At 39.2% G+C, this 26,421-nt stretch overlaps 1 protein-coding gene across 6 annotated transcripts in view; it reads left to right on the forward strand.

The window, feature by feature from the left end:
- The window catches only part of rhobtb1 (Rho related BTB domain containing 1), a 126,484-nt gene extending 110,769 nt beyond the window's left edge, over window positions 1-15,715 (forward strand). For all 6 annotated transcript variants that reach the window (XM_062977372.1, XM_008114768.3, XM_062977371.1 and 3 more), the window contains 4 exons: window positions 6,141-6,291; window positions 6,981-7,069; window positions 8,494-8,599; window positions 11,559-15,715. In XM_062977372.1, the coding sequence (XP_062833442.1) occupies window positions 6,141-6,291; window positions 6,981-7,069; window positions 8,494-8,599; window positions 11,559-11,728 (516 nt within the window). In that variant the 3' untranslated portion in view covers window positions 11,729-15,715. The remainder of the gene's footprint in view (window positions 1-6,140; window positions 6,292-6,980; window positions 7,070-8,493; window positions 8,600-11,558) is intronic.
- Window positions 15,716-26,421: the final 10,706 nt, after the last annotated feature.

The raw sequence follows: 26,421 nt of genomic DNA on the forward strand, positions 1-26,421 counted from the left end.
AACTGAATATATTCTATACCTCACGTTAGGAAGCAATATAAGTGAATGTGATTCTTATATACGGTTGACAAGAGACATTAATCAAAAGCTTGTTAGATTCTCCTCTTCGTTTGGGCACTGTGTGATCGTCAGATCGCTCCTGCTTTGCTGAAAAGTCGACATAATTCTGTCATGGACAGAAAAAGAAAATCGCTGCCCATCCCTCATCATTTCTTCCTCTCTAATTATTGTCAGTGAAAAGGTGAAGGGTGTTGTGTGAGTTGGGACTTGATGACAGTCTTCTACAAAAATTGCATTGGCAAAAGAGGCAGAACTGCCAGGGTTCTAGATATTTAACAGTGCCATAGGATTTAGTGTACTCATGTAACTTTGTAGTGAAAAGTCTTAATCAGTTTTCCCTTGGCCTCTTGAGTTTCATTAATACTTTATGTGCTTCCCAAGGATACAATTAAGAAATGATTCCCTATAATATTCTAGAGATGCGTCTGGCCCTTCAGGGGGGCTTGTTCCTCAATATACAAGGAGGATACTTAACATGTAATAGGAAAGATATGGATGCCCGGATTTTCACTCATTGGTTATATTTAAAGGGTATTTGAATGTTTCATGTTGCATCATAAATGCTCCTAAGTAATGTCACACTTTTTGCAGGTGACTATTCATCTTGTAGTGCCACAGTTCTAATAGAATCACCCTGCTCACATTTGGGCATGGCCCTTCTCATATGGCGTAATATGGTTCCTGGCAAAGCCTAGATGCAATTCATATCGAGGTTGACAGATCATAATCAGCAATTTCAGTTGTTTCTGGAGATAGACCTGTAGCCACTGAAGGTATCATAAAAGGAGGGTGTCTGATCCCTATAGTTGGCTGTGACCAGTAATTTAATCATAGCATTATTGACCAGCCAAAGTTTTCAAACGATTTTCAAAAACTTCATTTGCTTCTTACACCAGTGCTGGCTCATTACTACCTGGAGACCATTTTTATTTCATCAGTTCTATGACCTGATTGATTTTTAATCCATATTTAGCCCTTTAGTTTACCTTTTTGGTTTTTAAAGGTTCCTAGTGAATTTTGGGGTTTGTTTCTATTGCTGTTTCTGTTTTGTTAATCTTTTGTTACTTGTTGATCATTAGTTTTGATAGTTCCCATTTATAGTTGTTAATGTCCAAATGTGACCCTAAAAACATACCTATTAAGCTAGTCATTACTCTAACTGGAGGGTGGGCAATTGCTGGTTATTCCACAGTACATCTGCACCAGGACATGGCTGTGCTATTTCTTTTGTCCTAGTTCATTAGAGGCAACAGAAACATCTGTCTTTTTAAAGTTATCCAGGTATATCTATAGAAAATCTACTCTCAGTAGGTGTCAAGAGTCAGACGCCAATTAACGAACAAAACAGAGTTTATTCAGGAGATAGGCCAAAAAGTAAACATAAACACAGATGATAGCTTTAAACACTTAACTACCAGTGTTTAAAAGCAGTCCAAACAAAAATATATATCAAAAGTATGTTTTAGCAAGCCAACCGGATTATCCACGCAAACATTCAGATAAAACTAAAAAGGTGCTTCAATTCAGCTTCTAAAACAAATTGAGTTGACTTATAAAAATAGACAAAACAAACAAGGACTTGGAACCTTCCAAAAACCTTCCAAGAGCTACAATTAGTAGCTTAAATCCGGAACTCCCAACAGGAAAACAAAGCCAACAGAGCCGGTGCAAAAGGCACTGTGGGTCCAAGCCCTTTCTGTTGCAAACAGCCGGCTCTGTGGATTTAAAGGGTCAGTTCTCAAAAGAATCACCAAACTGGTCTGAGGACAAATAAACTGGAACTGCAGCAAACTGCTTCAAAGATGCAGATAATGCCAGGAGCTCCAAGGAAAAGGCGTCAGGGTGATCCAGGGTCAGGGCAGGAGACAGCAGCAGGGTCAGGAGGGCAAGCCAGTAGTCAAGAGCCGTGGGTAGACATCAATCAAAGGGCGAAGGCAGAAGCAAGGTTGAGTTCCAGTCCAGGGTCCAAAAGGGTGCAGTCATCAAAACCAGGTCCACGAAATGGCACAAAGAGCCAAGGCAACGAAGGTAACAGCAGCTAGAAATAGTCATCAGAGTGCAGTCCAGGGAAACCCACACAGTTCCAGCCCTCCGTTGCAGAGCAACCCAGATAACTTACATCAGAAGCAAAGTCCCAGTCCAGTCTTCTTGAACGAACAGAAATCCCAATGGCGCTTCAGCAACACCTTACCACATGCAAAGTGAAATGACCAAACATTCCCAATTTATTCCCCTTCCTCTTGGGTGTCCAAACACCCACACCCAAACAGCAGGTGTCCCGGATCTTACTCAGTCAGAACTCCACACAGCTAGAGCTCGTGGATCAGGCGTGCCTAATTGCTCATCGGAGTTCCAGTCATCCTGCCCACACTCAACCCCATGCACACTTAAAGAACCATCCTCCCTTCTCCAAGCAGCCCAAGTGGGATCTGCTCCTGAAGATACCCAAGGTTCAATAGTATCCATAGGCCCCAATTCCCCAGACATTTCCGGTGGCTGTGCCCATTCAGTGCCCACTTCCTCAGCCACCACCTGTTCACCAGCATCCATTTCTTCCCCAAACTCCCCATCTGAATCTTCCTCAGAAGATTCCCCATTGAGCTCTGTAATCCTTTTCCTGCGCAACTCCTCCAGTGAGCCCTCCTCGCGAGGATTTTTCCTTCCTCTCCTAATCCCACCACCATCATCCATAGTCCCCGAAGGCGCAGTCACAACAGTAGGCTTTCTTCTAGTGTTGAGATGAAGTGTACATCTAAATTGGGGGAGGAGGGAGCATGATGCACTCAAAGTATATGAAACACTGACATATTTATCCCTGTTACGGAGAATGGGACTGACCCATTTTCTTCATTGTGCCCAATTGCAATGCCCATAGCTGTAATTGCTCCTCATTTGGGAGAAATGTCATTGACAGTGCCTAAAGTAGCAGTAAAAACAGAGTTACTGGAAGCAATTGTCCTCAGAAAGGTAATACTGCTAGGTGCTGAAAAATAATCAGCATCCAGAAATCATTCTGAATTATTTTTAGCTACACGCTGTTTATATTAAGTTCAAGATTGAGTTAGTGCAGAGGCAAAGTCCGAAAATGACAGTGGGAAGTGACCTTGACATTATGTGCATTCATTTTCCCTATATATTATTTTTCTCCAGCTTAGAAAAGATCAAGCCATTTTCTATTCCTATTAGCATCTGACATGTGATGGTTATACACACCTGCTTCTGTGTTTCTACACAGAGATGTATAAGTAGACTAAGGTTAAACACCTATAAGGTCTTTGACTTGAATAGAAATCAAGTCAATTTTATTTATGTGTCTCTCAATGTTCCCAAATTTAACCAATAGCCCTCTATGAAGAGCCCTCTCTTTAGGGTTCCAGTCTCTGCCAGCTCACCCCTTGATGAGATATTTTTAAAAAGTCCCTCTGTGCAGAGAGAAATGACTTAAGTCGCTGTCTCTTCAATCATCTTTTACAGGAGAACATTCTTATTTGATATAGTACCATAGAGGGTGATGATCTGAAGAAAATGAAATTCACCCTATGCAATCAAGAGAAATATATGCCACCTTTAGTTATATTGTAGCCACAAAAATAATGTTAGCCCCAGCTGAGTGCAGCCAACTTTGCTAAGTCTTCCTTCATTGGTTTGGCTTTCTCACACAGGAAAGGTAGTGTGGGAGCCAAGCACATGCAGCTAGTACTCAAGATGATTTTCAAAGTGTCACTGGAGTATTCTCTACTTTGCTCCATCCTCACCTTCCTTGCACAGGGTAAGGTGGGTAAATGAATGACCCTGATAATACATTAGGAGCTGGCAGGGTCATTCATTCACCCACCTTAACTTTGTGCAGGAAAGGAGAGGATGGAGCAAAGCAGGGCATACTCCAGTCACAGAATTAGTCACCTATGCCATCCTGTCTTCTTTTCTTTAGGGAAAAATATGCACCCCCAACTTCCCTGTTTCTACATACAAGCAAGATAACACTAAAACAAGCCTATGCAGAGTCAACTGTCTTTCTTTTCTGAAAAGCATATTCACCTTTCCCTTTTGTCCTCCTTGAAATCCTGCATTCGGGTGTCATCTTGTAAGATCATAAATGTCGGCTTTCTGAATTATTCAGCCTTGTTTAATGCTGCTATCTATGTGGTGCACAGTTCTCCCTTCCTGGGGGTTCTGCCTTCTCTCTTTTCTGGATGCTTTCACTTCAATAAAGGGGTCTGTCTGACACAACCTGGGTCTCCGAATCACTTATACTCTCCCACCACCATAGTGCAATGGCCAAGATTTAGCTTTCTAAGAAGCCCAGCTTCCATTTAAATTGTTGTTTAAAAAAATCAATGTTTTAGCTTTTAAAGTTTCAAAAATACACTTTAAAATATGTATGAAGTATCTCCTGAAATCTGAGAAGTTTGAATGAATAGAATATCCAGTAGTCAAATGTTAAAGCATCTTTACTATAGTGTTCCCTCACTACTTTGCGGTTCACTTTTCGCGGATTTACTGTTTTGCGGTTTTTCAGTAAACTCTAACAGACTATTATAAATCATAAAAAATTACAATTTACAGCCTAAGGAAGGGAGGAAGGAGAAGCCAAAGGGAGAGAAAAGGGGCCCAAACTGCAACAGGAGGAGGAGGAGGAGATTTATCAACACACGATTGGTTAATAAAGACTTAAAATAGTGTATAACTACTAAAATAATGTATAAATATTAAAATAAATATAGTGTCCCTACTTTGCGAATTTTCACTTATTGCGGGTGGTCCTGGAACCTAACCCCAGTGATAACTGAGAGAACACTGTAGTTCCTTGCTTTTCCCCTCATGACACTGATCTCAATTATTCTGTTGTTGTTGTTCTGTTGGCCTTCCTCTGAGGCCCCTTCCACACAGCTGTATAAAATCACATTGAACTGGATTATATGGCAGTGTGGACTCAGATAACCCAGTTCAAAGCAGATACTGTTGATTATCTGCCTTGATATTCTGGGTTATATGGCTGTGTGGAAGGGCCCTGAGGCTGAGAGAGTGTGAATTGTCCAAAGTCACACACTGAATTTCCATGGCTGAGGAGGGATTCAGTCCCTGATTTCCCAGAGTCTTCGTCCAATGCTTAAACAACTCCAATGAAACTGCAGCACTTCATCTGTTATCTTGAGTTTACAACTTTTATAATGTGCACTTTACTTAGTATATTATCATAACCTCGCTGTTTATAATTCCCTGTTTTATTAAGTGTGTTTTTATTTCTAGAGGTTAATGTTTAAATTTTATAATTTGTGTATGTTTTTGCTCATTGATGTATTGTATATTGTTATTGCTTTTATCTGGTATTATCTGTGAGCCGCCCCGAGTCCCCTTCGGGGGAGATGGAGGCAGGGTATAAATAAACATTATTATTATTATTATATCATGCTAACTCTCAGTCTAAATTATGGTGAATATTTTAAAGAGGAAGAAAAGCAGAAAACGTTACACAAATCAAGAGTCACGCCAAATTATTTGGGACAACAGTAAATGCAGGTTGCAAAATGGGAGTCGTTCGTTTAGTGTAGAGATGGGAAGGCCTAGATCTGGGAAAAACAGTTTTTTTCCTGGTTTCTTTTTTCCAAAGCCATTTTTCCAGAAAAAAAAATTGAGGAAAAAGTGTGTAGAAACAAAAAGTGTCTTTTTGAAAAATCTTTCATTAAGGTCTTCATGGTATATATTTTGAATACTAGGTCATAGATATATTACTTATCATTGGAAAATAACATATTCTACATACTTTTCAATTGGGGGGAGGGCTGGCTTTGGAAAAAAAAAACAATTTTTCTACGCAATATTTCAATTTTTTTTCCCAGGCCTTCCCATCTTTAGTCTAGTGCACATACAGCCTCACATATAGATTTAACCCCTGTCTGGTTGGGGGCTAGCTTTTCTTACAATAAAGTGCTTCTTCTATTTTTTACTTTATTTTTTTCTTAGTTTTCTAGAATGTGGGGAAATAGCAAGAGTCACATGTCCCATGTGTTTGGTCTTTAACTGGACCAATTCTGAGTGCTACATATCCTAAATATACCTTCTTTTCTGCTCATTTCCAGGTTGTTCTTCCCAACATTAACAAGGCCTCCATGCAAGCTGTTCTGGATTATCTGTACACCAAGCATCTCTCGTCCAGTCAAGAGCTGGACACACTTGAATTAATTGCTCTGGCGAACAGATTTTGCCTTCCACATTTAGTTGCGCTGGCAGGTAAGGTTTTGCAGCAATTCACCGGTGTTGGCAGCAACTTCTTGCTAGTAATGTTGACATTATTGGTGGTTGTTTTTCATCGTCTTTAAGCAAACAAAACACAAGCATTCACTTTTGTTTTGCAAAACCAAATGAAAGTACACATTTTCAGCTCTCTTTGTGTTGAAGTAATTTAGCCCACTAGAAAGCTTGGGTATGATTAAGGAAGAGAAAGCCAATAATACTCTGCAATTCAGAGCGCCTATTAGGCAACATGATTACTCTTAATTGCCAAAGTGCGAGCATTCAACTTCCCATTGTCAATTTTGGCTTTGAGAGTCTATTACAGAGTCTTAAGCAATTTCAATTCCAGTTCAAATATGTCTACATAAAAGAAAAAGTCCAAGTTTACTTTTATTGCCCTAGTCTGACTTGGTTAACTATTGTGTTAGTAATATCATGATAGTTAATGCAAGAATTGCCAGTGTTGCTTCATTGTCTCAAAGAGAATTGGCTAGAAACAAGATTACTCCTTGGCTTGAAAATAAAACCACATGAGCTCCAAATTGCAGTGTTGTAGTAACTGTTTTCTCTCCCATTTCCTGGGGCAGTCTTGTGATGAATAAACAATGGAGTTGATTTAGAGACTGGTGTGAACTATTGTTATGTTACAAAGCATATTGGTTTGTGTTCCCTTTCAACCATTACAGAGCAACATGCGGTGCAGGAGCTTACCAAAACTGCAATGAGTGGTGTTAGTATAGATGGAGAAGTTCTGTGCTACTTGGAAATAGCCCAGGTTAGTGCTACCCGGACGTAATGTATTATTTATGGCAGTAAAAGGGAGCAGAGCTCTTCTGATCATTCTTGTATGCTTGGAAAGGTATGACAAGCTGAGTATCCCTTATTGGAAATGCGTCAGTTCAAAAGTGTTTTGGATTTCTTTTTATTTTTTATTTTTTTATTTATTGGATTTTGCAATATCTGTACTTGAATATATATTCCTAATGTATATCTTCGAGATGGAACCCAAATCTATAAACACAAAATTCATTGATTCTTCATTTATGCCTTATAAACAGAGCCAGAAGGTAATTTTATACAATATTTTATTAATTTTGTTAATGAAATAATTTTTTTGTGATTGGTCACTGCCTCAGTCACACATGTGGACAATTTGGGATTTTGAAATATTTCAGATTTTGGAAAAGGGATGTTCAACCTATATTTCCAAGGATAAAAGGATATTTAAGATTTTTTTCTAAAAAAAATTCTGTGATTTTAATTGTAGCTATTGAATATCTGTGAAATGCCTTGGGGATTTATTAGGTTCGTCTTCCAACTGTTTCTTGAAAAAGTTCAATGTGAAAATACACATGTCTTTAGGAAATATGCATTCCCTAATCTCTGTTTGCTGCAGAATTGTGGGCATGAAAGATTGGGAGAGAAAAATCAGCAGGAAGCTTAAAGAGTAGGCACATTCCTGCATTTTCCTCCAGTGGTCTAAATCCTGGATGTTGAGCCCTGGTGCGTGGAGTTGGGGGAGAAATGTTTTTAAAAAGTTCAACCTTTCAGGTCTGCTTTCTCAAGTTAGACCATTTAGATGTGGATTAGAGCTCCCTTTATTCCAGCCAGCATGGCCATGATGGGAGTTGCAGTCCACCCCATCTGGAAGGTACTATGTTGAGGAAACCTGACTCAGGGGCATCTGTGAGATTCAAGTTCCCCATTTTGTTCCCCAGTTCTTCCCTGCAGACTTTTTCCCAGCGTCTGTGCTAGCAAGACAAAATAAACACAGAAACCTCTGTCTGTCTCATGACCTCCCACTTCACCCCCAAAACTATTCCCTCTTAGCTTCTAGTGGTCTGCTGCCCCAACTAATTTCCTTTGCATTCATCTGTCACGATCCCATTCCATCTCCATTAATTTTTTGAATGAGAATCAAATCTGCAACCGTGCTTTTAGAACATTGTCTCAAAAACACATCACCTGCTCCTCCTCTGGACCTTGGCACATTTTGCTGCTGTTAATTTTAGGTTCCTCAGCCTTTATGCTTTCATTGTGCTGAACATCATGCTGTGTTCTGCGGTGATGTTAAACATTCATGATTAGCCGAGATGGCTCAGTTCCAGATTATTTTTCTCTTGCCTAAGCATCAAAACCCTTCTGTAAACCCACTGTTGACGACACAGGATATATCAATTCACTTGTCTTCTCTTCCAGTTCCATAATGCTAACCAGCTGGCAGCTTGGTGCTTGCACTATATCTGCACCAACTACAACAGTGTTTGTTCTAAGTTCCGAAAGGAAATCAAAACTAAATCTCCTGGTAAGGCTCCTTGGTGAGGTTTTTTTTGTTCAACCCTTTGTGCAATGTTTGTGCATGTGTTTTCTCTTTATTCTTTTGGTCTGTGCTTTACAAACAACAATCCAAATACAGTAGAGTCTCACTTATCCAAGCTAAACGGGCCGGCAGAAGCTTGGATAAGCGAATATCTTGGATAATAAAAAGGGACTAAGGAAAAGCCTATTAAACATAAAATTAGGTTATGATTTTACAAACTAAGCACCAAAACATCATGTAATACAACAAATTTGACAGAAAAAGTAGTTCAATGCGCAGTAATGTATTTGTTTTTACGAATTTAGCATCAAAATATCATGATATATTGAAAACATTGACTACAAAAATGGCTTGGATAATCCAGAAGCTTGGATAAGTGAGGCTTGGATAAGTGAGACTCTACTGTATCTAGATTTTCCAAGGATTTTAACATTTCCCAAAAGATTTTGAATAGGTTGAGAGTCATGGGAATAGGTGTTTTCCAGAGGGCATCTCTGCCCAGTTTCCCACCCACCCCAGAATCCCTGCAGGCTATTTGGGCCCTTCTACACTGTCCTTATATCCCAGGAATTGATCCCAGATTATCTAAATTGAATTCGATTATGAGTCTCCATTGCCATGTAATCTGGGATAAGCAGATACTCTGGGATCAGATCCTAAGATAGAAGGACAGTGTAGAAGGGGCCAAAAAAGAGTCCGGATTATTTCTAAGAGGCTTGGGGGAATACATCAGGTCTGAGGTCATCATGTTTTTTGAATGAATTATGCCCCCTGAAAGTTTCCAGGTTCATACACACACACACACACACACACACACACACACACACACACACAGAGAGAGAGAGAGAGAGAGAGAGAGAGAGAGAGAGAGAGAGAGAGGTTGAGAAATAATATGAACTGATTCCAACAGTAGGGCGCATGGTCCAATATCCTACATTGGATCTGTGTAATGTGAAAATACTTCATTCAGTTAGGCATTGATTGGGCCACACAATCCTTGAGTTGTGCAACTGCATGTGCAGCCAAAGGAATGGGTGAATGTATGCATAATCAAGGTTTGGGCCCGGCCATGCAAGAAGAGTTATCCTTATGCAGTCTGTTTCCCAGACTCAGTAAGTAAAAAAATGATCAAGGCAAGAGAACATATCAAATACAAATTTGCAAGGGAAAAAATCACATTTTCCTTTTCTTTTTTGCCTTGAACTGCCTGCTATATAACTGTAAAAAAAGGGAAATCTTGCATGTCACCAGTGGGTTAGAACCTTTCAGAAGAAAATGCAACCTTCACTCTCTCAGTTTCTCATATGTCTAGAATATAATAATGCCCCTTAGGTCTAGAATGTATTTATTTATGGGCTATCTTTATCACCGCTCAATCCACTAGGGTCTCCAAACTGAAGTGCAGTCAATAAAAACATTTTTAGCATATTAACTAACTACAAATCAGTTAAAACACTCTAGAGCTTTCTTTTTAAACTTTAAGATCATATATTTTAAAAATAGTTGGAGCAGACAGCCTCATTTTAAGATCTAAAGCCAAGGGAAATAGCAGCTTTTTCTGTCCAGTGGAAGAATATATACCAGCCCTTCCACCACATATGCAAAGTCTGGTTGGTACTGAAATGCCTTGCAGTCACTCTTGTTGCATCGCTGGGTCAGTTTGCTCAGCCGAATTAGGATCCCACTAGTCCATCAAGCAACTGCTCATGCAGCATAACATAAATAATCCACAGGCAGATTGCAAACTCTCTACTGATGACCAAAATGGTATATCTGTGGATCAATGGTTGATGACCGTGGCTGAAAACAGCTATTCCACATTGTCAAAAAATTAATAATTCCATATACATGGTGCCTGCATATGTCATTAGCAGGATGGTGGCCCCTGTGTGGCTGTAGCAAATCTGGTGGCTACAAGGGAGAGTGTCAATGGCCACATTCAGCACACTGGCAGGATGAATTATCATCTTATATTGTTCCTCTTTGTTGATACTGTGACATTAGTTTGCTCTCACATTTGTTACTGAATTTGTATTCCTTGCATTTCTGCAGGATCTTTTAACCCCACAGACTTGGCATTTCCTTTTTTGAATGTATTATATTCTAATATTTTATACTTTTCATACGTATCATTTCTAAAAAGTTGCTTCTGGTTTTTCTGTCTGAGAACACAATCTCCAAAATTAGAGAATGGGAAGAAAGTCCTGTACCTGGACTTCCCATGTATTTTAGTTCTTATGGTAGAGTCTAGAAACGGAAGAGGTGGTCTTTTTAAAGGAAAACCATCATTTTCCAGAAGTCTTATAGAGGTTCTACATTCTGAGAAATTTGCTGACACACAGGAGCAACATGGCCCTGGATCAGAGCTCTCCAAACATTTCATGTTGGTGATGCATCTATTTAGACATGCATCATTTCGCAACACAGCAATTCAGTTTTAGTAGCAAACCAGATGTTAAACCAACCCCTCATAAGAGATACTGACACATACATAAATCGTAACAACGACATGTATGGAGACATGACATGTCTCATAAAAAACTTTTTTTTGAAATATATTATTTATTGCTTATTTTGTATAGACTCAGAGGTTTCTCTTTATGTTTGCGCGACACATTGCAGCTGACACACTAACTTGTCATGACACACAGTTTGGAATGCTCTGCTCTAAGAAATTCCTCTAGATGAATGGCTGATACTGCTGTCAGTTAAAACACCTTGTACAGTTCTTCTTTTTCTTTTCACATAGACTCAGAGGCTTCTCTTTATGTTCGTGCGACACACTACAGTAGACACACTAATGTGTTGCAACATACATTTTGGAAAGTTCTGCCCATAGTATTCCACTTTATATGAAGTAGTTCAGGAAAACAGATAGGTGTCTAACTATTTGTGGAATGAAAATACAGTCTAGTTACAGCTTTCCTTGTTTTTTTTAATACAGATAATCAGGAATATTTTGAGAGACACCGCTGGCCGCCTGTATGGTACCTCAAAGAGGAAGATCATTTCCAGCGTGTTAAAAAGGAAAGAGAAAAAGAAGACATTGCGCAGAATAAACATCATTCGAAACGGAAATGGTGCTTCTGGAACACCTCCACAGTAGTTGCCTAAGGAAAGGAGATAGGTCTCTCTCAAGACCATGGCTTGAATTGGAAAACACTGCTTTCAGAAAAGTCTTAATCAAAACAGTGCTGCAGTTCACAAAGAATGGTTCATGTGCCATTGAAATGAATGGGAGTTGAACAGGCTGTGCTCTCCATTGAACTCCTGTTTGTTTCAGTGGCACCTCCACAAGGAGCCCTCCCAGCGAGTGGTGTGGAAGATGGTTTGAAAGAACAATTTTTCTTCCACCTGTGTGCATTTATGGTTTGTAAGATCAACAAAGCACAAGCTCACCAGAAGTGAGTTCAAAACAGCTCCTTAAGCAACGTCTGTATTATTTGTTGTTTCAGAAGCTAAAAGTACTGTATAAACTAGTACCAGTTCCCTCTTTTTTAAGATATACAAAACAACAACAAATCCAGCATTATCCTTTCAGTTTCCTAAGTGGAAAGTATTTTTATACAGTTGTTTATGTGAAGGTCTTAAACAAAAATCCTGGTTCATTTTCTTTCACAGACCATAAAGTAATTGTGTAAATAAGTTTTTAATTTAGATAATCAGTGTGTCCTCCCCTTCACCCAGCTGCAAGCACAGTCAAATACAAATTCCATTTCTAATGAGTTTCCTTGATAGAAATTGTGAGTCTAGCAAAAACCCAACTTTTCCTAGGTAACACTTCCCAAGAACTACCTTTTCAATAACAGGTTCAATAATGGTGAGAGTATTCATGCTGAGCAATGGGATATTACAAGATCCAACTCCATCAGAATTATACAAAATTTACCTTGCTGATCATTTGATGAATATGAAGCTTAATTTTTCTTTTCCGATGCCTGATGCCTGACAAATCCTGTATTTACCATGTAAGAGCAGAAGGCAACACCCATGTGGAACATCTCCTCCTTTGTGTATTCCTTGGATGAAGATGTGTTAGATCATCTTAACATAGAAGACCATGTTACATTTGTGTCTTTATTCACTGCAGATTTCCTTAAGAATCTAAATCCAACAGGAGTAGCACTCTTAAATTGCTTGGATGATTTCTTTCACATTATCTAGGTCTCTTCATGGAAGAAACTTTTGCATATTGAAAAAAATGTCTGCTTTGTTGTGAATATTCATCTGTCAAGGGCTGATGAGATGAATCGATCTCTTCTATTTTCAGTGTTATGCTAACAAAAAGTAACCGTTCCACTGCATTGTAACCAACACTGATCTGCCCCCTCCCCAAATAATATTTTAGTTGTGGAATAGCCCTGATAGCTCCAGCAGAAGCAGAAGCAAAGAATTCCATGCATAAATGCTCTTAACATTCGACTTCATCCATTTGCATGTAGTGGACATATCAGATTCATGGCAGATACACTTTTGTGGTGCTAACTCTGGGAATGAGCCAACCCGTAGGCTAAGAGCATTGTTACATTATTGCTCATAGAGTCTTTATACAGAGGAGGTACTCTTTCCAAAGCTACTGGTGTATCTCTTCCGTTCGTAAAGCTTTCCAAGTATTTGTTGCCTTTTCAACTGCAAAAGCAATCCTAAAGGAAAGCCCAGACTTTTCGTCACTATCTTTTTTTTTCAGGTGAAAAATACATAGCCTCCTACCAAGTTTCCATTGCTTTGATGTGCCCTGAATCAAAATCACTGACATTTTAGCGCTCCATTAGATACCGAGACTTAAGACAGTCAGTGAAATTTGGTGGGTAAGGTGCTGGCTAGCACTCATACAAGATTTCTGGGAGCTTTAATGTCACACTGTGTTATCACACTGTAAATTTCCAAGCCATCACCATGAATGTGGAGAACAGGGAGGGAGAAAAAAACCCAACAAAGTGATGAGAGCTAGGTATTAAATGGCATATGGCAAAGTTGGCAATCACCATAAGAGACTGGAACAGAGAAACATCTTGACCAGCCATGAATTTTGCAAGAAAAAGTAAATGTGATTAAAGAGCTCTGGGCATTTCTTGTTAGAATATCTATATATATTGAGGCAGAAGGTTTAGGGAGAAAAAGTTGCCCATCCCTCTTCTATCCAGTTGTCATTCCAAGTGTCTCAATTGTAACCACGATCTGTTTCATACTACACAACTGTGCTCCTTTAACTGCCATAGATTCGTCTATTGAATCCTGAGATTTGGCAGTTTTAGAACTATTTGGACTCCTCAACTAGAAAGATCTCACCAAGCTACAAATCACAGAATTCTCCTAAGATGCAGTTGAGAACGGTAAAGTGGAATTACATTACTACAATTGAGTAGTGTTAGTATTGTTTATTCTCATTCCTGGAATCACTCTCATCCATTACATGTACAAACACAGCAGTTGAGTTCAAACTCAACCACTTAGATTAGAAAGGCTTGTGCAGTGAAACCCACCCAGCTTTCCGAAATGATTCAGATTACAAGTAAGGCATCTTCTACACTGCCATATACAGTGTTCCCTCACTTATCGCGGGGGTTATGTTCCAGGACCACCCGCAATAAGTGAAAATCCGCGAAGTAGGGACACTATTTTAATATTTATACATTATTTTAGTAGTTATACACTATTTTAAGTCTTTATCAACCAGTCATGTGTTGATAAATCACCTCCTCCTCCTGTTACCGCTTGGGCTCCTTTTCTGTCTCGGCTTCTCCTTCCCTTTCTTAGGCTGTAAATTGTACTTTTTTATGATTTATAATATTCTTTTAGAGTTTATTGAAAAATAGCGATTCTGCAAAAAGTGAACAGCGAAGTAGTGAGGGAACACTGTAATCCAGATTATCAAAGCAGATAATCCACATTATCTGCTTTGACCCCGATTATTTGAGTCTACACTGCCATGTAATCCAGCTCATAGAAGTTAATCTGGATTTTATATGGCAGTGTAGAAGAGGCCTAAAATGATGTCATACCTGAACTGATAATATTACTTAAGATGGCAGAGGAGAGATTCTGTCACGTGTAGATGATTAATATTCTGGCTGCATCAACCAAAACAAACATTGTACCGTTGCAAAGGGCTATAAAGGGAAAACCAGTTTTCAATCTACTGTTTTTTTTCCCAATTCTAAGACTAGGTAAACATCTTTAAAAATAGGGTGCGTCTTCAAATCACAGTTTTATCCTATCTACATTTTTGTTGATGGTGGTTGTACTGAAATTAGGGTGCATCTTTCAATCAGTGGTGTCTTACAATTGAAGAAATATGGTCTATAAATTAATTGATTATGAGGAATCAGGAGAGTGAAGATAGAATAGTTAAAAATAAAACTGCTGTTGTTGAGGCTCACTTTTCATTCAAATGGAGGGTGCAGGATAATTTTCAAAGCATACGGTTATCTTGGGTGGGAAAAATGCAAGACTGTCCCATCCACAGTTTTTTAAGTACTCATCATTTGAACAACTCCCAGTGGCTGTGTTTGCTGGCAGATTCTGGAAGTTGTAGTTCAAAAAAAATTGAGTTTTCCAAGTTCGTTTCGCACTTATGGCGTCTAGATGTCACAACTGTTCCCAAAAGAGGAGGAAGAAAGAAGGAAGTAGGTTGAGCGCAACTGAAATGTCTTATAGAAAGAGCCTAAGGGGTATAAACATCAAACAGAAAGAAGCATTGTCTCCCCCTTGATCTCGCCGCATACAATTGGGGCAGATCAGAGTTCAAACAAATGTTCTTGATTGTACCATTACATTGTAGATTCAGCCTCCGTTGTCAAATGTCAGCAGACTATGTTTTATGAAGTATTACTATGAGGTTTTACAAAACCAAAGCTACTCTTACGATTGTAATCTTGCCAAAATGACATGGACATGCATAAATGAACTAGGAGTATATGCAATAATAACCAGCTGTATTAGTTATCAGCTACTACAACCAAGTGGCTGGTTCATTTGGTTTAATTCTGCCTATGGCCATTAAATCTTGGTGTGGGCGGGGGGGTGGGAGTTGTTTTTGTTTTAATTTTGCAAAAGAAAAACTAAAAAAGAGACCTCAATAAAATTGTTTAGCTATAAAAATGTCTGTTGATTGATTAGTGTCGTATCTGGTCATAGCATAAACAATTGCAAAGCTGTCCTTTTATGTAGCCACCAAATAATGGATGTGCCTATTCTAGCGTGATTTATTGTTATGGGGACAGAAGCAAAACACCAGCAACTTCATTCTGTTTGCACACACTCCTTCACCCCTCCCACACACAAAAGACGTGAAATATAACGTCTATGTACACTCCATAAAGAGTGAGATGTGGAGGTGCAACTACTGCTAGATATGTTGGGCCGAGGTGCCATCAGTCAATCTTTCCTGATAAAATAGGTTTGCCCTGACGTTTTGCTCTGTATGTAGACATCTCAATCTCCTCTGAGCTATTTTCTTCGCCTTGTGGTTTGGATAACCTAGAAGTTCCTGACCGAGATGTGTTTACATTGATAGAGCTCTGTTGCTGAGACGATATGCAACCATGCTATGATTTGTGATGATGTACAACAGGGCGAGATGTTCCATTATGCAAGAGATGTTCTGATTACATTGGGACATGTTGGACATTGAGATTGTTGGGCACTTACTATTCTTCAATGGTCCCAGTGGTATAGCAGCATCACTGGTCCCTTCCTGAGTATGCAAATGTGTGATGCCATAATTCAACTTGGTTTGATTGTCAATTGGTTTATGATGATATAACTTCATAGCAAGATACCAGGGCCTGTATTGTGACCTCTTGTTCAACTTCTTTGTAAATCTTAACCTAGGATGAAAACAAAAATGAGACTATGTTTCTCCTTTTATATCCAGTCCTGGATTGGATCCATGGGATTACGATCTGGATGTCTTGGTATCTGACTCATTCACATACTATTTCTTTTCCCACAGACTCACACAGAGCTGAGATAATGCCAAATAACTTTATTCAAAATAGTTAGGAGCAAAAAAATCCAAATAGAAGTTATGGGAGGAAAGTGCAATACTCATATTTAAAGCTTTTCCCTTACTCCCAAAGTCTAGGTCGGTCAATCTATGTCTTAAGGATTTACATTTAGGGAACCCAAGGATGCAAATTATTGGTGTACCCTCTAAATTCTGCCAGAATGAGATTGTAATTTAGGAAAAACTCAGGCTGGATCTACACTGTCCTATAATCCAGTTTCAGGCTGTGGAGTAACTATATTGAGCTGGATTATGCCAGTCTGTACTGTCCTATAATACAGATGAATGCAATTATAGATTAATGCAGGTCTAGATCCAGCCTCATTGAAATAAAATGAATTGAAATAAAAGGATGGTGTGATGTTTGTCTAAAGTTATGTCTGCATTTTTAACTGAAATTTTTGATTTGGCTGAAAGCAGACACCAGGAGTAAGGGCAAAGTAGCCCTCTTCTTTCATATAGTACGTTGGGACTTTGTGGCAGGACAATATATTAAATGGGTTGTTGTATGTCTTTCGGGCTGTGTGGCCATGTTCCAGAAACATGGCCACACAGCCCGAAAGACATACAACAACCCTGTGATCCTGGCCATGAAAGCCTTCGACAACACAATATATTAAATGTTGAAAATGTGCTTATCTATATACATAATAAAAGTGAAAAAGTGTATGTGTGTATGTGGCAGAGGGGTCCACTTACACAGACAGCCTCTTGCCTCCACAAACAGCTATAGTTCCGAATGAGCAGGAGACACCAGTGGCCCTCCGTCCACTGACATGCAGGTTATAGTAAGTGCCATGACCATGTAGCCCAAAGCTTGCCAGTGTCCCCCACAAACACCATTCTACCCCCCACCCAAGTGAAAACTTTCATTCGGGGACAATTTCATCCTAGATGTTCTGTTTTCATCCTAGATGTTCCTAGAATGGACATCCCAGGGCTCATAATTGGCACAACCCCACCCACTGCCTCTCCCTTAACCTTTTCCTACCCTATCTTATGGCACATAGTTAACAGAGGAATTGATCAGCAACTGAACAAGTGGTTTGGAGAGAATTCACCATGATTTACAAAAGTTTCATTTAACCTACATCCAGAGAGCACTGTGAACCCAACCAATGATGGATCTGGACCAAATTTGCCACGGATGATGGGACTTGCAGTAACTTTACTGATACTGTGACCCCCACCGACAATGGACTGGGACCAAACTTGGCACAGAGAAGCCCCATGACCAACAACATACTGCAGGGTTAGTGGGAATGGACCTTGATTTTGAGAGTTGCAATTCACCTGCATCCAGAAAGCACTGACTCCAGCTGATGTCAGATCTGGACCAAACTTGGCACACACACCCAACATGGCTTGGTTTGGGGGTGATTGACCTTGAATCTGGGAGTTGTCGTTCATCCTTATCCAGACAGCACTGAACTCAGCCAACAATGGATCTGGACCAAACTTAAATGATATTACCTAACATCACAAAACAAACAATGCCTTCTTCTAATAACCTGGGCACCGCCGGGTCCCCGAGCTAGTTGATGAAAAAAGGGAGCTAGCAATCAGAATACAACTCACTGTCAGAATACAGCACAAGGTTTTCCATGCTTTCTCTGTCCTTAATATAATGGTATATAAGTCCTTATAACTCTTGCCTCTGTATGAACACAACATAAAAGGGGCAGAAACCAATAAAAGACATGGTCCGCCTTGGACAAGGAGACAGAATAGAATAGAGTTGTTACAGTTTTGTAGTATACTCTAAACTCTCCTGTAAAGTACTTTATAGCAAATTTTGATAGCGTTTTTCGAGTGCCATATAGGAAATTCACATTGTAAGGTAGTGGTCATGTAACAGCAATTTTCTTTTTTTACAGCCAGGCTTCTAAATAATCCACATTTATCTTCTTTACACTTCGTTCATAAAAAAAAGCTGTCAGATGGAAGGAAAATGCACTTTCTTTGTTCTAACTGATCCATCAGCAAGTCAAAGGGTTTGAGGTAAGGAGAAACATTTTTGGCACCAAATACCCAAATACACTTTATAAAAAGCTTTTATATATACATATACAATAGAGTCTCGCTTATCCAACGTAAACGGGCTGACAGAACGTTGGATAAGCGAATATGTTGGATAATAAAGAGAGATTAAGGAAAAGCCTATTAAACATCAAATTAGGTTATGATTTTACAAATTAAGCACCAAAACATCATGTTATACAACAAATTTGACAGAAAAAAGTAGTTCAATACACAGTAATGCTATGTAGTAATTACTGTATTTATGAATTTAGCACCAAAATATCATGATATATTGAAAACATTGACTACAAAAATGCATTGGATAATCCAGAACGTTGGATAAGTGAGACTCTACTGTTCATACTGAATTATAACATATAATAATGCATGAGTCAGATAAAGAATATAGAGAAAACGAGAGAGCAAGTGTTGTGTAGTGATTTCCGCATTGGGCTATACATCTGGAGACCAAGTTTCAAAACTCCACTAAGCTATAGGGTCAAATCCCCACACTGTCTCAACCTCAGAAGATGGCAAACACAAACAAATTTTGCCAATAAAAACTTGTGATAAGATCGCCATAAAATGGAAACTACTTGAAGACACACAAGAGAGCTTCTGTACACCAATAATATCTTATAAATGCTCAACTTCCATTATATAATGTAGTAAAATGGTGTCTCTTATATGAAATAGCAGAATCAAGTACAGGCAGTCCCCGAGTTACAAACATGCGACCTACAAATGACTCATAGTTAAGAACAAGGGTGAGATAACAGGAAGTGAGCGAAATCTATCCCTCAGAAGCGAAATTCACTCTGGAAGAGTTATGGGGGAAAAGTATCTCAACTGAAACTTTCCACAGCAAGCCCCATTTTCCAAAACATCATGTTTTACAACAGATCAACATAAAAAGCAGTTCAATACACAGTAATGTTATATAATAATTATTGTAATTATAAATTTAGCACAAAAACATCGCAATGTATTGAAAACATTGACTACAAAAAGGCAGACTGCATTGGATAATACAAAATGTTGGATGAGCGAAGGTTGGATAAGCGAGACTCTACTGTAACACCAACTCTAACTCTAACTCTATCCTACTCATGCGCCAGGACCCAAACCCAAGCTTGTCTGAAAACTATTTTCTCAAATTAGTTTGCATAAATAGAAAATGGAACTTTGTTTAGAATTGCAACCTTCAGGTATAAGTTCACATGTTCTTGTAAAATAGTTTGGTGAAGTGGGTGGCATCTTAGATTGGGCCAAATTACTAATGCCATCCTAATTAATATAACACTGTGTATGTATTAATTAGGAAACTATGTTTCAACTCTCTCAGTTCGTAAGCATTAGTTGCACGATTTAATTCTCTCCTCTCCATTGCACTGAAGATTTCAAAAATCCCCTGCATGGCTTGGGGAAGTCGAACTGTTGACCCATGTTCTTGGTTATTGCTTTTTTAATCACGATATTAGGAAAACTTTTATTGAATCTGCCTTAATTAAATTGCCAAGGCGGTCCAATTCTTTTTATGACTTCTTCCTCCTCTCCAATGAAAATGCATCAATTACTTTTAGTGCCACTAAATTTTGTGCTGCCACATGTACCTCTTGACAAGCATATGTACCAGCCATCACCCTTCCCCACTTGGAAGTGTAAGCTGTTTTACTCCTTATCGTTCCCATTCATTTTAATTAATTTTGTTGTATGCATTTTCTTTTATAGCACATAGAATGTAATAAAGATTGATTGACTGAACTTGGATTTAGAAGATCTGATTCTAGTCCCAATTCAGCCATGAAATTTACTCAGTTATCCGTCATTCTCCCTTAAACTGACTTACCTGATAGGGTTGTGAGGACAAAGTGGATAAAGAATCTATTCCACCATGAGTTCATTGACAGAAAAGTGGGTTATAAATGTAGTAAATAAATGTTGAGATTTACACCATATGTTTAGGAAAAATATAAAGCAGCATTTCTCAACCTGGGGGATTGTGAAGGAGTGTCAAACGGGTCACCAAAGACCATGAGAAAACACATATTTCTGATGGTCTTAGGAACCCCTTGGGCAGAGAAAGCTGAATATCTCTTCGCCTGTCCTTCTATTCCTTTTTGGAAACAGGCGGCACATTCCCCCCACCAAAAGCCCAATTTGCCCAATTCTAACGTTGGTAGGGTTCAAGGGGCTCTTTGATCGTAGGTGAACTATAAATCCCAGCAACTACAACTCCCAAATGTCAAGGCCTATTTTACCCAAACTCCACCAGTGTTTACATTTGGGCATATTGAGTATTCCTGCCAAGTTTGGTCCAGATTCATCATTGTTTGAATCCAGAGTCCTCTCTGGATGTAGGTGAACTACAACTCCCAAACTCAAGGTCAAGGCCCACCATACCCTTCCAGTATTTTCTGTTGGTTATGGGAGTTCTGTGTGCAAAGTTTGGTTCAGTTCCATCATTGGTGGAATTCAGAATGCTCTTTGATTGTAGGTGAACTATAAATCCTAGCAACTACAACTCCCAAATGACAGAATCAATCCTCCCCACAACCCCATCAGTATTCAAATTTGGCCCAATGGATGAAAATACATCTTGCATATCAGATATTTACACTACAATTCATAACGGTAGCAAAATTACAGCTATGAAGTAGCAACAAAAATAATTTTATGGCTGTGGGTCAACACAACATGAAGAAATGTATTCAGGGGCTGCAGCATTAGGAAGGTTGAGAAACACTGATATAAAGTAATAGCAATTGGGAAAGTGTCATTAAATGCATTATTTAAGTAGGCCTTGCTGATTCAAATCCACACAGAAAACAATCATTGACAAACAACAACTCATTCAGTGTCATGCTGTTTCTTAATTCCCATATAGGAAATACATGGTGTGTTGTGTTTTGTTTAATGTCTTTCCTAAAAGGAAGAGATGGGAATGCATGACCCTTCAGCTGCTGGACTACAATTTCTATTAGTCCTAACCATAATAGTTTATAGTGAGGATGATGAAAAATGCAACCCAGAACCATATTGGAGGTCACGTCATACTCATCCTTTCTGTAAACTGTTAGGGTTGGTATTCTTTTCACACTTTTAACTGACAAATTGGCACGCATATACAGTAGAGTCTCGCTTATCCAACCCTCGCTTGTTCAACATTCTGTATTATCCAATGCAATCTGCCTTTAGCAGTCAATGTTTTTGTAGTCAATGTTTTCAATACATTGCAATGTTTTGGTACTAAATTCGTAAATATAGTAATTACTACATAACGTTACCTCTACTTTCTACCTTTTATTTTTCAGTGATTGTTTTTTTTTGGGGGGGGGGGCCACCAAAAATACTGTTTGCTTACACTTGAAAGTTGTCTAGGGCTGTCCCTGGTAGTAGGCCAAAACACCTGGGAAACCACAGGTTGAGAAACACTGATCTAAAGGACTGGCTGAGATCTGAGTCCAACAAAGTACCTCTTGTAGTGACATTAATAAGGTTGGTGTCACCCAGTGCAGTACTTTATGGTAGGGGTGTGTGAAACGGCAGAAAAATGTTCTTTTTTTGTTTTGAATCACCCATCCCCCATTCTGTTTTTGGGAAGATTCTTCTTGAAATGGAACAGAAATTGAACTCCAGATCCTGAATAACAAAGCCAAACAACCCCGCCTCCTAATCTCCCAGAATCTTCCTGAAAACAGAATGGGTGGGAGGGCACCCAAAATTCAGAAAGCAAATAGAACAAAGAACGGATTTCTGCCATTTTGCACACCCCTACTTCATGGTGCCATCCCAGCGGGCTGCCTCCTGCACCAGACGATATCACAATATTGTAGCTGTTGTTGTTTATTCGTTCAGTCACTTCCGACTCTTCATGACCTTAATGGACCAGCCCACACCAGTGGCCACCCCCAGGTCCTTCAAGGTCAACCCAGTCACTTCAAGGATACAGTCCATCCATCTTGCCCTTGGTCGGCCTCTCTTCCTTTCTCCTTCCATTTTCCCCAGCATCATGATCTTTTCCAAGCTTTCTTGTCTCCTCATGATGTGGCCAAAATACTTCAGCTTTGCCTCTAATATCCTTCCCTCCAGTGAGCAGCCGGGCATTATTTCCTGGAGGATGGACTGGTTGGATCTTCTTGCGGTCCAAGGCACTCTCAGAATTTTCCTCCAGCATCAAAGTTCAAAAGTGTCTATCTTCCTTCGCTCAGCCTTCCTTACGGTCCAGCCCTCGCATCTATAGATCACTATGGAGAATACCATTGCTTTAACTATGCATACCTACGCATAGGTACGTAATGTCTCTACGCTTCACTATTTTATCAAGATTGGTCATTGCTCTCCTCCCAAGAAGTAAACGTCTTCTGATTTCCTGGCTGCAGTCTGCATCTGCAGTCATCTTCACCCCTAGAAATATAAAGTCTGTCACTGCCTCCACGTTTTCTCCCTCTATTTGCCAGTTATCAATCAGTCTGTTTGCCATCATCTTGGTTTTCTTGATGTTTAACTGCAACCCAGCTTTTGCACTTTCTTCTTTCAACTTGGTTAGGAGGCTCCTCTGCTCCTCATTTTCAGCCATCAAAGTGGTATCATCTGCATACCTAAGGTTGTTAATGTTTCTTCCAGCAATTTTTACTCCAGCCTTGGATTCACCAAGCCCTGCATGTTGCATGATGTGTTCTGCGTACAAGTTGAATAGGTAGGGTGAGAGTATACAGCCCTGCCATACTCCTTTCCCAATCTTGAACCAGTCTGTTGTTCCGTGGTCTGTTCTTACTGTGGCTACTTGGTCTTTATACAGATTCCTCAGGAGACAGACAAGGTGACTTGGTATCCCTATACCACCAAGAACATGCCACAATTTATTATGATCCATACAGTCAAAGGCTTTAGAATAGTCAATAAAGCAGAAATATATGTTTTTCTGAAACTTCCTGCCTTCCTCCATTATCCAGCAGATATTGGCAATTTGGTCTCTCATTCCTCTGCCTTTTCTAAACCCAGCTTGGACATCTGGCAACTCTCACTCCATGTATTGCTGGAATCTACCTTGCAGGATCTTGAGCCTTACCTTACTGGCATGGGAAATAAGTGCCACTTTATGAAAGTTTGAGCATATTGTAGCTAAAATACTAGAAAATCTGACAAAACCAATGACTATATAAAAAAACCAGGAGCACCAACAGCTTGTAGTGTGTGCAGACAAAGTATATCTCCTTCGCAGCATCGTTGTAATTGGATAATAATGACAACTCTGACCAGAGCACATGCACATTAGAAGGACCAAAAAGGAAATTAGCAGAGAGTTTAGCCTTGGAGGTATATTAACACAGAATATGCAAGCTGGGTTTACAAAAAGGTTTTGGTGATTATGTCTACCAACTTTTTTATTTTAAAAAATTAACAAAAGTATGTTGAAACACTGAAATTTTCTGAAACAACTATTTTTATGTCAGCAATGTCTCTACCTTTTCCAGTCTTGGTCTCACTCCGCAATGGTTATTTCTTTCGCTTTCCATTTTTAAATGAGTGTCTGTATATATGTGATAGCCAGCCAATTCCTCATTAGCCAGATTTCATTGCATAAGCAAATCTTGCTCCTCTTTCTTTCCTTTTTTCTAAAAAGTGAAATTCTGAATTCCCTCCGGGGATTTCTTTTTCAAAGCTGAAACCGCTAATGAGGATTATACAGAATGACAGTTATTAGTCTTGTACCTCTCTCTGCCTAAGCATTGAAGCCCCCTTCAAGTTGGAGAACACTTATTGTCCAAATGTGCTGATCGGGGGGAAATTTTATTACTTATGCCCCATCAGGGGGGAAATGCCAGACAATTTTTAAAAAAACGCTAGCCATAAGCACCTACAAATCCCTTCTGAACTAATAAAGGCTTGTCTGTACAACATTATGACCATAATTTAAGTGGCCATAAAATCTTTTTAAAAACCCTTGTCCAGCATCTATATTTTTTCCCAGATTAAAGTGCAACAAAATTAATATAGAACCAAACTCAATCATGGCCAGAATTCCAGGCATACTCCAAAATTCAAAACTGTCCACATGAATGGCTGAAATAGGGACACTTTTGCTTTCTAAAATTTTTTATATTTCGTCCTATCTCCAAGATATCTCATGATGTACATTTGCAAATATAGATATTCTCAAATCCTTTTTTAAAAGAAATCCATAATCCTTCTGATCTCAGGCCTTTAAGAAAACAAACACTCCACCTGTATTGCCTTTTCATTAGGTAACATATTCGACAGCAGATTAGAAGATTCATCAAATATTTTCTTTTCCTAAAGGGGAAGGTAGGATTGTCAACTTTGGGAATGACAAAATCCGTAAACAAACACAAAACAAGGAGTGGATAGGAATTTCTAAGAGTCTCACTTATCCAAGCTAAACAGGCCGGCAGAACCTTGGATAAGCGAATATCTTGGATAATACGGAGGGATTAAGGAAAAGCCTATTGAAAATTAGGTTATGATTTTACAAATTAAGCACCAAAACATCATGTTATACAACAAATTTGACAGAGAAAGTGGTTCAATATGCAGTAATGTTGTTTTGTAATTACTGTATTTTAGCACCAAAATATCACGATATATTGAAAACATTGACTACAAAAATGCATTTGTTAATCCAGAACCTTGGATAAGCGAGTCTTGGATAATTGAGAGTCTACTGTAATTCCCAGCACACCCAAGCTCAAATTTCATTCTCTGGGAGATGGAAAAGAAGAGAAGTCATGACAAATTCATTTGTACAGAGTCAGCAAATCACCATCCTATTTGAGGTCTCCAGAAATCTACAGCAGTGAAGATGCTACAAAAGGTTGGTGCTTGCATGGCCACAGTGCTAGAATGAAAGGGGAGAGAGGCTAGCACAGAGTTAAATAAGACTCCAGCACATTTTCCATGCATCTCTCCATAAAGACAGCTGGGAACAAGAAAGTGGCTCACTCTCTTCTCTTGTCTAGAAATACTGTACAAAATAATCAGTTCATGTTACACAATTGTCACCAGTCTCCTTCCCTGCGCTTTTCCAGAAATGTTTAAATACGACATTGACATCTTGTGGCCACAGAGAATATGGCAACCAAACAAAAGCACACTTATGTGTTTACCTACCTATTTGATGTAACAAACTATCCAAAGGATTTTATTTCCCACTTGTATCATTTAGTGCGTATCAATTGTGTTTTCTCCTTCCTTATTTTTTATTTCAGCGCAGCACTACAGCGTTGCCTCCGAAAAATCCTGCAAATCTCGTGGGAAGACAGGTGGACAAATGTTAGTGTGCTGGAAGAATCAAAGACTACCAGCATTAAAGCGATGCTCCTTCGCCATCAACTCTGCTGGACTGACCATGTTGTCCGAATGCCCGATCACCATCTCCGAAAGCAGTTACTATACTCCCAACTCAAGAACGGGAAATGTAATGTATAGTCATGGTGAAAATATAGGTTTTTCCTTCCCCCAATCTAGTTCTGTTCTCAAGCACAAAGCTTAAATGAGTGGCTAGAATTAATTGCTTTGGGGAAGGTAATGGGGTGCACAGAAGGGCAAAGTCTGAATCGTTTAATGTTAGTTAGTCTAGCCAGAGAACCAAGCTTACCTACCTCTAACTTAATTTCTTCTTTTGGCTTCCGCTCCTTTTTATATCAATTTATTAACAACTCCGTTGCAGCATAAATGCTATTCCATCTTCCTTTAGTGGTATTCAAGACTTTGCTAGCATGTTTGAAAGGAACAAAGACCCTCACCACACTTGTCC

Source organism: Anolis carolinensis, chromosome 3, assembly GCF_035594765.1.
Source record: "Anolis carolinensis isolate JA03-04 chromosome 3, rAnoCar3.1.pri, whole genome shotgun sequence".
Taxonomy (NCBI): Eukaryota; Metazoa; Chordata; class Lepidosauria; order Squamata; family Dactyloidae; genus Anolis; species Anolis carolinensis.